This window comes from Gadus morhua, chromosome 6, assembly GCF_902167405.1.
Source record: "Gadus morhua chromosome 6, gadMor3.0, whole genome shotgun sequence".
Taxonomy (NCBI): Eukaryota; Metazoa; Chordata; class Actinopteri; order Gadiformes; family Gadidae; genus Gadus; species Gadus morhua.
The window spans coordinates 21,363,020-21,377,074 of NC_044053.1; the positions used below are offsets into that span (position 1 = coordinate 21,363,020).

The following is a 14,055-nucleotide window of genomic DNA, read 5'->3' on the forward strand; positions in this document are numbered from 1 at the left end:
GCTGCCTCACCTTGAGCTGGTGTCCCTGGTGTGGAGGGGGGCTCAGTGTTTCTGGGACACTAGTCGAGCAGGGACTGATGAATGATCTGGTATTGCTATTGACCCCGGAGAGAGGCTGCAGCCCAAGTTAGATGCAACCTTTTTAGACGTAGTGTTCACCAGTTTTCCTTTTTCTTTTTTTGCTTCTCTTTTTAATGCTTCAAACATTCCCGACGGTAGGAAAAAGTGAAATGGCTTTAAGGACAAGGATGGGATGGTGACATGTTTGAAACTTCACTGTTGAAGCTGCTAAAAGCGACAACGTTTTTTTCTCCTTTTCACAAGTATCTCCTTTAAGTGCAGACAGACACGCTTTCCCCAGCTGTCGTAGGCTTCCACAGTTTTCAAGTGTTTAAAAGATTCTTTTTTGAGCTTGGGTTTGTATGTATGTAAGCTACTGCTCATACACAGGCGTTGGTTAACTTAAAACATATGTGAAATATATTGAGTCAATTATGGATGGATTTAAGGATGGATTATGTGGACCAAATCAACGAGATTGAGAGAGAGCAGTGGAAGAACGCGTTTTGGTTTGTTTCAGCGCAGTGAGGCTGAAAACATCCACTCTTCCCGCCTTGTCTTTCTAACCTCCCCCGCTGGTGGCTGATGAACAGCGATGAACAGAAATCTAAAGCAGGACGAGTGCTAAAGCAGGAGCCCCGTTTGGCCGATCATACATGTGCAAATTCAAATGTCTAGCGTGTGGTTGAAGATGAGCCTTGGTTCTGGTGGGCGATGTGATTAGCTGCGGTGTGTCTGTGTGTCTCTGCAGAGCTGGAAGGCAACGAGAGGTGGTTACAGACTCTGCTTGATGGATTGCGTAGGTTCTCCCCCAAACCTCCCTCCTCCTCCCCCACCCCCCCCCTGCTCCATACTCCACCCACATGCTTCTCCAAACCACCGCACAACAGATCCACCACACGTCCTCATCTGGAATTTGAATGACTTTTCTTTACTGTGGTTACCCTGCACTGATCGTTAGATGTTGGTTGGGGTGTGTGTGTTTGTGTGTGTGTGTGTGTGTGTGTGTGTGTGTGTGTTTCTGTATCTGTGTGCACGTGAGAGAGAGAAACGGCCTTCTGAATATCGCTGGTGATGTCACCCTTGGTTTTGTGCAGCGTGAATGCAATGCTGCTTGCTGGTGATTCTTGCTCACTGATGATGAGGAGGGTGGTGAGGAGGAGGTTGATGAGGCTGTAGCATTGAACATGAAACGGCTTCATGTGTGGCTGCCTTAACTCTGCTTCGGTTCTGACTGTGTGTTTGTGCGTGTGTTTGTATGTGTGTGTGCGGTCGGCGGGGGACGTCTGGACGCGTGTGTGTGTGTGTGTGTGTGGGAATGCGTTTGCGTGGGGTTTGCTCGCCGCTCTTTTCAGACAAATCCCGGTCGTACTCCCCGCACGGCGAGGCCAAGAAGCTTGAGGAGCCCAGGGCGTCCTCCATGGGCCGCCCCGTCCTCTCCACGTACCCCATGTCCCCGCGGGACATGGCCAAGATCAGCCACGACCAGCACCTGCTCCACTACAACTGTGAGTCCCCGGCGTCATCCGTCTCTCCGTCCGTCCATCTTTAATTCGGGAGTAGTCGCGGCCGTGGCCGCGACTACTCCCGAATTAAAGATGGACGGACGGGGAGAGAGACTGCCTCACTGTATTCAAATGAAGGTATTTAAAGTATTCAAAGACGCATGCATCCCTGACCTGTGATTGGTCCTCTCTGCTGTCGCTCAGCGTTCCAGCAGGCTGGTCACCCGGCGCCCCCGGCCCTGCAGCAGGACAGCAGTCGCCTGGCAGCCGTCCGGCCCCTCCACATGCCCGAGCCACCTCCCCTCATCTCCTCCACCAAGCCAGGGGGCTCTATCACTCAGGTACACCCCCCCTATGGAGGCGGTTAGCTCTTCTGTTAGGCCTGGAGGATGCATGATGGCCGTACACACACACGCTCGCTCGCTCACTCGCTCGCTCACTCACTCACTCACTCACTCACTCACTCACTCACTCACTCACTCACTCACTCACTCACTCACTCACTCACTCACTCACTCACTCACTCACTCACTCACTCACTCACTCACTCACATATACACTCACATACATAGGCGTGTTCTACTAATGTTAATGACGATAGTGATGTGAGTCATAGTGATGCTATAGCAAAGTTCCTGCTGCATCAGCACATCAAACTCACTTTGTTGCCATACAGGGATCCTCTGTTGACCTCCTCTGTTGCTCCTCCCTCCCTCTCAGGGCACCCCTGTCCAGATGCATAGCCCAGCTCATGGGCTGGACCACGGGAAGATGGCCCCCACTCCAATGGGTTTGTCTTGGATGGATCAGAGGAAAGTGGGTGAGTCCAAGTGTCTGGAGTGGCTGAAGCACTCCCAGCCTTGGTTTGCTGGTGAGTTGCCCTCTACTTCTAGCACTGCCTTGCACTACATGTATCGCCCGACACCCTACCAGAAACCTCCCCGCAAGAAAATGTTAGCGCCGCTGCCCCCCCGCTCTGTCGCCGTCTCGTAATGTGGGTGATATTGGGTCGTAAGCTTACCTCTTCCTCTTCTCACTCCAAGCCTCATACACGAATACCCAAACCACGCCGCCAGTTAAAACAGATAAGACCTTTATTGTGCAGCTTCAGCCCCGCCCCCTCAGAGCCAATAACGTCTCTCTTGTCCTTAAACTTCTTGTGTCCCTCCCTCCTTCCGCCCCCTGCCCCACCAGCCGGACCCTACCCCGTGGTCAAGCAGGAGCAGCTGTCCCCCCACTGCTCGTCCTCCCAGGCTGAGAACCTGTCCACCCAGGGCTCTCCCCACGACGCGGCTGCGGCCGGCCACGGTGAGTCCCCGGCAGACCCACTGCATGATGCAGGTTCACATCCGCATGAGCTGTCGCCTTCGCAGCCCAGTTGAGTGTGTGGCGAGCCACGCAGGGGATCAATAAGCTGCATCCCTCCCATACATTTTCTCTGTTTGTGAAAATGGAGCGAAGATTGTGTGGGATTTGCGAGGTGTATTCTTGATCTGACACCCGCTCTGTTGTTGGCTGAAGCAGGCTCCATGCAGGCCGTGCAGGGTGGCAGCATCACTAAGGGCATCCCAGGGACCAGAGTGTACCAGGACTCCCCCATCTCGTACCGCGGAGGCTCCATCACCCAGGTACGACACAGACACCAATACAGCTCAGGATCACCATAACCCTGTCTCGCGCACACACACACACACACACACACACACACACACACACACACACACACACACACACACACACACACACACACACACACACACACACACACACACACACACAGGATAACCCTAAACCTCTGACACACACACATGATAACCCTAACCTTCTGACACACACACACACACACACAGACAGGATAACCCTCTGACACACACATACACACACAGGTTAACCCTAACCCTCTGACACACACACACACACACAGACAGGATAACCCTCTGACACACACATACACACACAGGTTAACCCTAACCCTCTGACACACACACACACAGGTTAACCCTAACCCTCTGACACACACACACAGGTTAACCCTAACCCTCTGACACGCAGAGGATAACCTTAGCCCTCTATCAGACAGGATAACCCTTTTCCTCTGACACACACAGGATAACCCTAACCCACACGAACAAACAGGATAACCCTAACCTGCCACACACAGATAACCCTATCCTTCTGCCACACGCACGCACGCACGCACGCACGCGCGCACGCATGTAGGTACATCTATATCTATATATGTTAATTAGACCCAAACCACCCACGTTCTGTCAGTGCGGATTTTGCCAATGTGCAGGAGAGATTATGAATGTCCCCATTTAAGTATATATCTGTGTGCTACTTTCGAATGCGCCGTCGTTCAGTGGAATATATTAAATTAGGTCACGGTTTCAACGTCACTGTTTCGTCCCTGTGTGGGAATCTTAGCGTTCCCTTTAAAAGTGTCACCGGCAGCCGGGTGATTTGTCTCTTCAGACGTGCCTGGTGGCCGCGGTGTTGTAGGGCTAGGGAAACAGAGGGAGGCCAGCCAAGCGCTCGGGCCTCCCCCCAATGCGGTGTGACATAAACGCTGCTCTTACATGCAGCGGTCGCCCTGGCAACAGGTACACAGTCTGTTCCCTCCCCTTCTATTTATCTGTTTACTCTGCAGACAGGCTTAGCTGGGTCACTGATACGCCCGCTTTAAGACCGTGGCCAACTGGCGTGTCGCGGTGTGTGGGGGGGGTGGGGGGGGGGGGGGGGGGGGGAGAGATAGAGAAGTGAGTTAAAGGTGGGAGAGGACGTATGTAATCAGAGCTGCGGGTGAGGCAGACTCCTGGATGGATTTTATCAGCGGCCGATCAATGATAAGGTCTTGTGTTTCCTGGAGAGTAGCTAAGAACACCTGTGTCAGGGCTATAGGGAGCTCCCCTATCCTCGACCGCTTCAGAACACACAGCCATACGACCGTAACACTGGATCCCGACCCGGGGATAATCCCAACCCGGATCGATGATCGAGTGCCCAATTGCTGGAACCCTGGCTCAATGTTGAGGATGTGTTATTGGCTTCGTATTGACAGACCGCTTTTCCACCTTTGAGTCGGTTCCACGACTTACTGATCCTTTATTTCGAAAACCAATACAGACTATTTGACCCCGGGCTTGGAACAGCATAGCCCTACTTACCGGGTCTGAATCCGACACGTCTTAAGCTCCGACACACACACACACACAAATACACACAAACGCACGCACATACACACACAGACACACACACACACGTGCGTCACCGCCAAGCTTCTCTTTGCTTGGCCCCTGACCTTCACTCCTCCACCTCTGAGAGAGAGCGGTGAGCAGCAGGCAGGAAATGTGATATGCATCACAGAGTGTCCCCCATACTGCCCCCCTTGCCTCCATCCTGGAGCGGGGCCTACGCTCCCTGGTGGAGCAAGTTGGCAGGCTTACGTACGCTAACTACCAAAAGCCACGGTGCTACTCATGCAGTAGGGACTGACATGGCCAGGTGGCTACGAATGTCATCTAGCCGTGTCAGTCCCTACTGCATGACATGAGTCCAGGGGCCCTTGTTAGTTTTTAAGTGGTTAGCCTTTTCTTCCCAACGTTAAAGCCGTAAGCGGTTGGCTGCTTCTTCCCAACGTTTTAGCGGTTAGTGGTTAACCTCTTCTTCCCAACGTTAAAGCCGTAAGCGGTTGGCCGCTTCTTCCCAACGTTTTAGCGGTTAGTGGCTAGCCTCTTCTTCCCAACGTCACCCATGTCAGTCTACTGCATGACATGAGTCCAGGGGTCCTTGAGCACAGAGTTTTTGAGCACAGGGTGTGACAGAAGGGGTGGGTTGACGGTAGCAGAACACCTGGGGTTCACTAGGTTGGCTAATGATGCCACATCTAGGTAGAGAGAGCGGGTGAGTTGCAACCGGAAGGTTGATAGTTCGATCCTCTTGACTCCGCTGACAGTCTGTGAATGGGTGTATGAATGGTTGTTGCTCGCTTTGGATAAAAGCATCTGCTAAAAGCCATCAGTGTAATGTCAAAACGTACGACAGGCCGTCGCCAGCCCCATTCATCAGATTTATTTTCTAGAGAATCCCAACAAAGACGACCTGGACGAGCGCGTGGTCGTTTCTCACCCTCCGCCTCTCCCCCACAGGGCACCCCCGCTGACGTTCTGTACAAGGGGACCATCACCCGGCTTATCACGGAGGAGGGCCCCGTCCGGGGGGAGCGCGGAGAGGGCCTCTCCAAGGGCCACGTGGTCTACGAGGGCGTCAGCGGACACATTCTCACATACGACCGTGAGTGGCCCCCGGAGGATTCACGGCTGCAGGCTTATTGGAGCGGGCTGTGCTGACTCGGGATCTGTCTTCTGGGTGTTTATTAGCGTTCTGATGGCAGCGCCGGTATAACTGCCCCGCTCTGACGTAGCTCTGAGTCGGCGCTAAACTGGTTTGCGTGGATACCACCGCTGTGCACGGAGCAATGGCTCACCCTTAGTTCTGTATTCTCCACGTCAAATCTTTACTTAAATATAATGCTCTAATTCTTCTCAACATTAATTATTACCATAGCTATATATATTCCAGACCACCTCGTCATAACTTTGCAATTTTATAGTAATCTTATTTAATGTGCCAGTTTTGTCATATTTTAGTTCTTATATAGTGCATTAAATATCAATATTATTTGTACGGTTAAAAGAAAATTCAAGCAACAACAAAAGTATCACTAGTCTTCCTTATTTTATTCTTTTAACCCTATTTTTTTAAAAAAAAAAGGGTTCCTTTGCGTAAAAAAAAAAGCACTACACCCCACTATACCACCTGTCTAACCTGCCCCTGCTCATTGCTCTCCATTCATGTGTTCATTATTTTGAAAGCACACATGTATGAAAGGTGCTGTGTAAACCAAGTTATCGTCATTCTGCTCATGAGCTTTCATCTGGATCCCCAGGCTCCCAGAACCCCAAAGAAGACGGCCGTGGCCCCGGGCAGGCTGGGGACCTCCTGGCTATGAAGCGTTCCTACGACGTCATGGAAGGTGGGATATCCAGGGGCCTCCCCATGAGGGACACGCTCTCTGCCGCTAACTGTGAGGGTATGAGACAACACTGAAGCTACTAGATTCAGTGCATTTCCCTCAGTCAACTATATCTCTTCCTGGTTTTTCCCAATGCCAGTATGGCTGAACTCCTTTCTCTGTTCCCTCTGCCCACCCCCGCATCCAAGGTCTGATTAGTCGAGCCATGCCTCACGAGAGGGACAGCCCGCACCACGCCTCCTTCAAAGATGCCCACCACATCCGGGGCTCCATCTCCCAAGGTAGGGCCCCCACTGTGCCCCCCGGTCCCTATTCCTCACCTACAGCTGTAAATCCGCTGTCGGTTAAACAATGGCTTTGTTTTAGATTTGCAAATATCTCAAATTATGACCATGCCCATAGTGTTTTCTTGGTAGGCTCGCATACTTTTTCTATCTGTCTTTTGAATTTGTAGACCTTCGCCCCAATGAATGGACAATTGTTGCTTTGAACCTGTTGTTCATCATGATGAACATTATGATGAAAGTGAAATTTATTCAAAGAAATGGTAGTTCAGAAGTGTGTCCTTTACAAAACAAAGCTCCTTGAAAGTTACTTTTCAAAAAAAGTATTTTGTGCCTGTAGTATTAAGTAGGGCTTAGTCGATTAATCGATACGATTAATATATGATACGATATGATCATATATTTGAACTGAACTGGAACTAATTGCTGTTAAGTTAAAATATCCGATTCACGAATTATGATAAAAGGAATTGTTTTTCTTTGATGTACAAGCAATTACATTTAAGACTTATTACGTCACTCTAGAATCTGGTAAGTTTTGAGTGCATTTGCTATTTTTTATGACATTTTATAGACTAAATTATTACTTGAATTGTTGTTGGATTAATCATCTGTGAAAATAATTGTAAATTGCAGCCCTAGTACTTATAGTGACCAACTCAGCCAATGGCTTCATGACTCATGGCATCATTTATTTTATTCTATAAGCATATGGAGGTCTACTGCATTGATCCATCGGTCTATAAAGTATGCCAGACTTAAAAGAAAAATATACTTTTGTCATTTTACAGATAAAAACAACAACATGACCAGAAATGCTTTCCTCTCATATTTAAAGTACAGCCTACAGAAATATCCCCCTCAGCCAAATGCTTTGTCTGCTGGCATATGCACCCAGATGATATTCATGTCGGCACTAAATGTGATTAACAGGAGTCTGGTGCGCTCAGATTTTATCGCCGGGTATAAGCTTGCACCATCTGGAGGACACGGAGCCCCTCGCTAAGCTTAGACCTGCAGCTCCCCCCACCTCCCCTCCACCCTCTGTCGCTCCTGGTGCCTCTCCCTGGGGGGGCGGGGAGGAGAGGGGTAATGGCTGCTGTTGTATAACGTGATGCGCTCGTCCGCCACAGGCATACCGCGCCACCTGGAGTCCCAGGACCCCTACATGAGGCGGGAGGCCAAGCACGTGAAGAGGGAGCCCTCCCCGCCCCGCGGGCCCCCTTCCATGGCGGACCACCTGAAGGGCCGGGACCCCATGGTGCCCACGGTGAAGGAGGGGGGCCGCTCCATCCACCTCATCCCCCGGGAGGAGATGAGGCACCCCCCCAAGGAGGGCATCATCACCCAGGTGAGCCGGGGCCCGAGACTGTGACAGCCCCCGCTACTTATGATTGTAATGATGAAAATAATTTATAATGTCCGCGCGCAAATGTTTCCTGCATCACCTGCTCCCACAACCAACAACCGTAAAGAGTAGAAAAGGCATTTTCCTTAGAAATTGTGCTTTGGATGCCGGCTTCGGACAGACTCGTCAGGTTTTAGAACTACCAACTCGTCAGGTTTTAGAACTACCAACAAGCCGTGGCTCACTGTCTGCAGTACAGGGGATCACTGATCTGGGATACTGGTGTACTTATGTTATATGACTAACTAATTAGAGGAATGTCTGTGTGTTAAGTTTCTCAACAACCGTTAACTCGATGAGCTTCAGACTCAGCAGGTGTATAGCTCAGAACCCAAGAAAGTGCAGTCTTGAGGCAAACGTTTTTTGGATGAGTGGTTTTCGATAAAGCTGCAACAATCTGCGTGCTCCGAACTGGCACTGCACTGGCAGCTGTATTACTGAGGACCCGATGTATTGCGGAGGTGAGTGGGAAGTTGTTTGATGAGCAGTTCTCAAGAAAGCTGCAAGCAGCAATACGGGCATGTTCTGAACGGGCATCGCACAACTGTTCTGAACGGGCATCGTGTATTTCAAATTCTTAATCAAACTCTACTACGGTCTCTTTATGGAGGAAGGTTTTCATAGGGTCATGATAAGATGTAAATACCGTGAAAGAACGGAGCTCTTCATCTCCACAGAGACCCCCCACTGTTGGAGTTTATAGATGTATTATTTTAATTACAGCATAGTCTATATTGTAGTATGTAGGCTAATTGTAGCCAATGTCAATTTGATGCAGATGCTGACATGAACAAACGCCCACATTGTCATATTGTGAAAAGTAGATTTGATGTTAGAGTCTTTTGGCAGGGGCGCTGTGCCTGGCCTGTGGCCATCTTTGGGAAATCCTGATAAGCCAATTGATTATTTTCAAGCACTTAAACAGAAGTCTACAAGAATGAGGCCTCATTGAACCGCATATATTAAAAACATTGCTATGTTCATTCCTTATTCTCAAGGTGATCATTTACTGCCCTCCTAACTGTGGCAGCAATGCTTATGCGGCTAAACTAATGTGTCCAGTTTGTTGCGGTGTACCTGTGTCGGTTTGGGGGAACCTGAGTGGGTTTTGGCTAGCTGAGTGGGTTTGGGGGTACCTGAGTCATCTCACTCATGTGAGATGGATTCCATGTATTGATGTCAAATTGAGTCTTCCCTGAGCGAACTCATCCTGTATTGTATTGTGGGACATTTAAGCAAATAAATGTCTAATGTTTTGCATTCGCAATGCTTTCTTTTTTTACTTGCAAATACGAGGGAAATGCTGGCCCTGTAGATCCTTGTTTAAAAGCCCTTCCGCTGGAGTTGACATGGAAAACAAGAACTGTTTTCCGCTTTGTATCAAGCAACCAAAAAGTCGCAGCGTAACGTGTTTGAGTTGATATCCGGAACTTCCCATTGCACCGTTCTGCAATGGGAAGATCCTGCAGACCATTTGCCAGACATATCATTGACAAAATGATATTAAACGGAACCAGCTCCATCGTCTCTCCATCCACCACTCCACGTTATCTCCTATCCATGAATCATTCCTAGACCTCCTGGTGGACCCTAACCGTGAGCTGTGTTCCCTCAGGGCACCCCCATGAAGCAGGAGCCGTCCAGCCAGGGCAAGCGCCACGACGTCCGCTCCATCATCGCCAGCTCGCCGCGCTCCTACCACAGCGTGCCCCCCCACGGCGTGCCCGCCCACATGGACATGCGCGCCGAGCGGCCCCGCTACGAGGAGGGCCCCAAGGGCCGGCCCAGCGCCGTGGTCAGCACGGCCAGCTCCATGGCCCGCTCCTCGCCCCTCACGCTGGGGCCCGAGCAGGGCGGCAAGAGCCACCACAGCCCCGGGGGCTACGACGACAAGGGCTCGCTCAGGGCCCCGTACCCGGGCCCCTCCCACCGGGGGTCTCCTCTGTCCCGGGAGGCCAGCCAGCGGCAGCATGAAGGTATGTTGACCGCCACGGGATAAGGTTTTGGTTTCACTCTGTCAATGTTCTCCAAACGCTCCAGACGTCATGTGATCAAAGCACCATACGTTCCACATGTCACGTGACATGACATAATCAATGTGTGATTGCTAATACAATGAAATGTGCTGTAACCTGCACTTGGGGCACATAAATATTTTTATATTTAATTTAAATGTTTGTTTGCAAATTATTCTATTACATGTGTTTATTCCTCATTTGTTTATATGTTTATAAGTTCTTATTCTATTGTTCCTTCTTGTTCAGTGAGTATCCACTGAATGTGTCTTTAACTCCTCTTCCTATTGGCCCTTTCCCTTCCCTATGTGTCTTTAACTCCTCTTCCTATTGGCCCTTTCCCTTTTCCCCAGGCTCAAGTAAGAACCCGCCTCAGGAGCGCAAGGCCACGCCCACCCCCAGGGAGATGAACGCCACTAAGTCCCCACTGCCAAGCATGGCGGAGCAGCAGCATCAACAACAGCACCAACAGCAGCAACAACAACAACAGCAGCAGCAGCAGCAACAACAACAACAGCAGCAACAGCAACAAGCACAGCAACAGCAGCAACAACAGGTGTCGCTGGCTAACTATGAGCGTCTGCTGCAGGGACTGGGCGCCGCGGACATGTACCGCGGTCAGATCCCGCTGGCCTTCGACACCGCCACGCTCCCCCGTGGCATCCCCATCGACCCGGGTACGTCCCCCCGCTCTCCCCCGAGCCCCCCGGGTCATTTGCATGTGCTGTTCATCGTCTCAGGTTTAGATCCACTGAGTTAAATTCCAGTGAGAAAGTGGTCTTCTGTACTTAGTCTATCTGGTCTCAAATAAAAATGCAATATAATGTTTAATAATATGACATGATGTTATGTATATTGACCTCGGAGAATATACCATGACCCACATCCTATCACCATCATCCTGGCATCATATTAATCCTTGTCCTGTTATTCATAAACGGTTAACCCTGTCCACCGTGTCCCCCAACCCCACAGCGGCCTACTACCTGCCCCGCCACCTGGCCCCCAACCCAGCCTACCCCCACTCCCACTCCTACCCCTACCTGATCCGGAGCTACCCGGACACCACGGCGCTGGAGAACCGCCAGACGCTGCTCAACGACTACATCACCTCCCAGCAGATGCACCAGTGGCCCGCTGCCGCCGCCATGGCGGCCCAGCGCACGGACCTGCTGAGGGGCCTCTCGCCCCGGGACCAGGCCCTGCCGCTGCAGTACTCCACCGCCCCGCGCGGTGAGAGAGACACACACACACACACACACACACACACTCTCGGTTAACCCTGCACACTGTGCTGTCTCGTTCAGGCTTCCAGTCTTGACCCTGACCTTCCCCCCTATCCAGGTATCATCGATCTGTCTCAGGTGCCACACTTACCCGTCCTGGTCCCCCCCTCCGCAGGGGCCCCCCCGGGCTCCACCATGGACCGCATCAGTTACATTCCAGGCGGCGCTGCTGGCTTCCCGGGCAGGCAGTACACCACCTCCCCCGGTACGCCGTGCACTCCCGCCCACTCCCCGGCACCACGCCTGCCTCTCTTCTAAAGCTGGGGGATCCGTGTTTTAACGCTGGTTTGTCTCGGCACAGTGGGTTCCTCGCACATGAACAAGATGCAGGGCACACCGCCGGCGCCGGAGCGCGAGCGGGAGAGAGACCGGGAGCGGGACCGCGAGAGGGAGAGGGAACGAGACCGCGAGAGGGACCGCGAGCGGGAGCGTGAGAGGGAACGCGAGCGGGATCGAGATCGCGAGAGGGACCGAGACAGAGACCGGGACAGGGACCGGGAGAAAGGGGGTTCCCATGGCAACGTGGAGCACGCGCCCATCTGGAGACCAGGTGCGTGGCGCTTCCCCCACCTATAAGCTCTCCTTAATCTCCCCTAACCCCCGTCCTCTCTGTCCAACCCTCCCCTAGATATCCTTGGCCTACCTGAGTCCATGCTCTAGATGCGTTCCTGTCCTCAGTGTTCATCCCCATCCTAACGAGCAGGTCCCCCTTTGCAGGTACAGAGCACAGCTCCGGGGGCAGCAGCTCTGGCAGTGTGAGGGCCGCCCCACACCCCTACGGCCACCAGCACTCCCCCGTGTCCCCCCGCACCCAGGACAGTGTGCAGCAGAGGCCCAGCGTCCTGCACAACACCGGGGGCAAGGCCATGGCCCTCAGCGACCACGGGGGCTCCTCCGTGCTAAGGTAGGACTCGGCCCTGGTTAACTGAACTCTTGACTGCGTGTTGAAGTGTGTGACGCTGAGGGCCGGAGCGCAGGAGTCTCATTGTGTCTCGTGGGGTCCCCAGGTCCATGCCTTCGGGGTCGTCCCGCTACCCAGGCTACCCGAGCCACCTCCAGCGGACGGGCCAGCCCCCCGAGGCCTACCCCTCCGGGGGGGACCCCACCAAGGACCTCGGCCGCGACGGCTGCAAGAGTAGGGGGGGCCTCCCCAAGCACATGCAGGAGCAGATGGGGCCCTCGGGCAAAGCGGACCCCAAGCTCTCCGGCTCCAGCCCCGGAGTGGTGTACCCCGGGTCCTACCCGCCCGGCTCCGGCCGCCCCCCCCAGCACCTGATCCCCCCTCAGTCGGACCCCCCCGGGGCCCGGGGGGAAAGCGGTACATCTAGTAGGGAAAAGACTCAAAACAAAGCGGTGTCCATTCAGGAACAAGAGCTCCGAGCACTCGGTAAGACCACCATGACCGCGGCCAACTTCATAAACGCAATTATCATGCGGCAAATATCTTGTGAAACGGGGATGCCAGGGACCAGCAGCGCCTCCGAGGGTAAGACGCTCTGGATCCCAGGGTCTGCTCACCTCCCAGACCCCCCTCCCCGTCCGTCTGTGGCCTCTTGCACGCTGTGGTGGTTGGCATTATCAAATCAGCCAATTTCATTTACCTTTTGAATCTATTTTGGTTGGTGTTTTGTTAATTTTTTCAATGCTATTACTGTTATGCTTTGGTCCTTAGTTTTACTTGAGGTGGATAATCATTCAAGAGATTCCTAGTGAAAATACATAAAAGAACATAACAAGCTAGTTTTCATAAGACGCTGGTGTAACAAAACCCTACCACGTTGAACGGGCTGAGCAGTTATTATTTATCACCTCAGGGAGGGAAAGATTTAGAATTGAGCTGTATACAGGAGGCCCTTCGCTGCCTTTCTTCCTCTTCCAGCATTGAGGATGGGAGTTAACACGTGGCCCCCATTCACCCACCTGCTCCCCCCCGCCCAGAGACCTGTAGTGCGTCCGCATGTCACCATATATGGGCGCCCTCACTTCCGCCCGGGCAACACAACACAACACACACACACACACACACACACACACACACACACACACACACACACACACACACACACACACACACAGCGACCCCCGATGAGTCAGAGGAGCGCTTTAGAGCGTCGGCCGTCCCCTGTGTCAGACATCACGTCGAGTGGGCGCTCATGCGCCACATAGCAAGCGGGCGAGCGTCATCAACGGCCCCGCCGCCCAACCGTCCACAGCGGAAGGGACCGCCCCCCCCCCCCCCCCCCCCCAACCACAGCAGCTAACCCTACAAATCACACAAACGGGGTGAAGGAAAGACTAGGCCATGGAACCAGGGGGGTTTGCTGCAGCTTCGCTACCTGTTTTTGCATGCTCATGTTTGATCGTGCCTCACTGTAATTCATGCTTAATCAATTTGTTGTGCTCTCCACATGCAAAAAAACGCTCACACGCACAAATGCCACACAATCCAAAATATAATTTAA

The 14,055-nt window shown here is 52.4% G+C and overlaps 1 protein-coding gene across 14 annotated transcripts in view; it reads left to right on the forward strand.

Annotated features, from left to right (window-relative positions):
- The window catches only part of ncor2 (nuclear receptor corepressor 2), a 112,070-nt gene that overhangs the window by 84,705 nt on the left and 13,310 nt on the right, over nucleotides 1–14,055 (forward strand). For 7 of the 14 annotated variants that reach the window (XM_030357788.1, XM_030357787.1, XM_030357790.1 and 4 more), the window contains exons 23-39: nucleotides 812–859; nucleotides 1,416–1,568; nucleotides 1,770–1,906; nucleotides 2,286–2,385; nucleotides 2,760–2,873; nucleotides 3,090–3,193; nucleotides 5,714–5,858; nucleotides 6,514–6,657; nucleotides 6,789–6,881; nucleotides 8,018–8,235; nucleotides 9,908–10,268; nucleotides 10,661–10,984; nucleotides 11,283–11,540; nucleotides 11,652–11,798; nucleotides 11,895–12,143; nucleotides 12,311–12,497; nucleotides 12,601–13,079. In XM_030357788.1, coding sequence (XP_030213648.1) covers nucleotides 812–859; nucleotides 1,416–1,568; nucleotides 1,770–1,906; nucleotides 2,286–2,385; nucleotides 2,760–2,873; nucleotides 3,090–3,193; nucleotides 5,714–5,858; nucleotides 6,514–6,657; nucleotides 6,789–6,881; nucleotides 8,018–8,235; nucleotides 9,908–10,268; nucleotides 10,661–10,984; nucleotides 11,283–11,540; nucleotides 11,652–11,798; nucleotides 11,895–12,143; nucleotides 12,311–12,497; nucleotides 12,601–13,079 — 3,261 coding nt within the window. The remainder of the gene's footprint in view (nucleotides 1–811; nucleotides 860–1,415; nucleotides 1,569–1,769; nucleotides 1,907–2,285; nucleotides 2,386–2,759; nucleotides 2,874–3,089; nucleotides 3,194–5,713; nucleotides 5,859–6,513; nucleotides 6,658–6,788; nucleotides 6,882–8,017; nucleotides 8,236–9,907; nucleotides 10,269–10,660; nucleotides 10,985–11,282; nucleotides 11,541–11,651; nucleotides 11,799–11,894; nucleotides 12,144–12,310; nucleotides 12,498–12,600; nucleotides 13,080–14,055) is intronic. The other 7 variants (XM_030357796.1, XM_030357797.1, XM_030357794.1 and 4 more) reach the window with 5 other exon arrangements.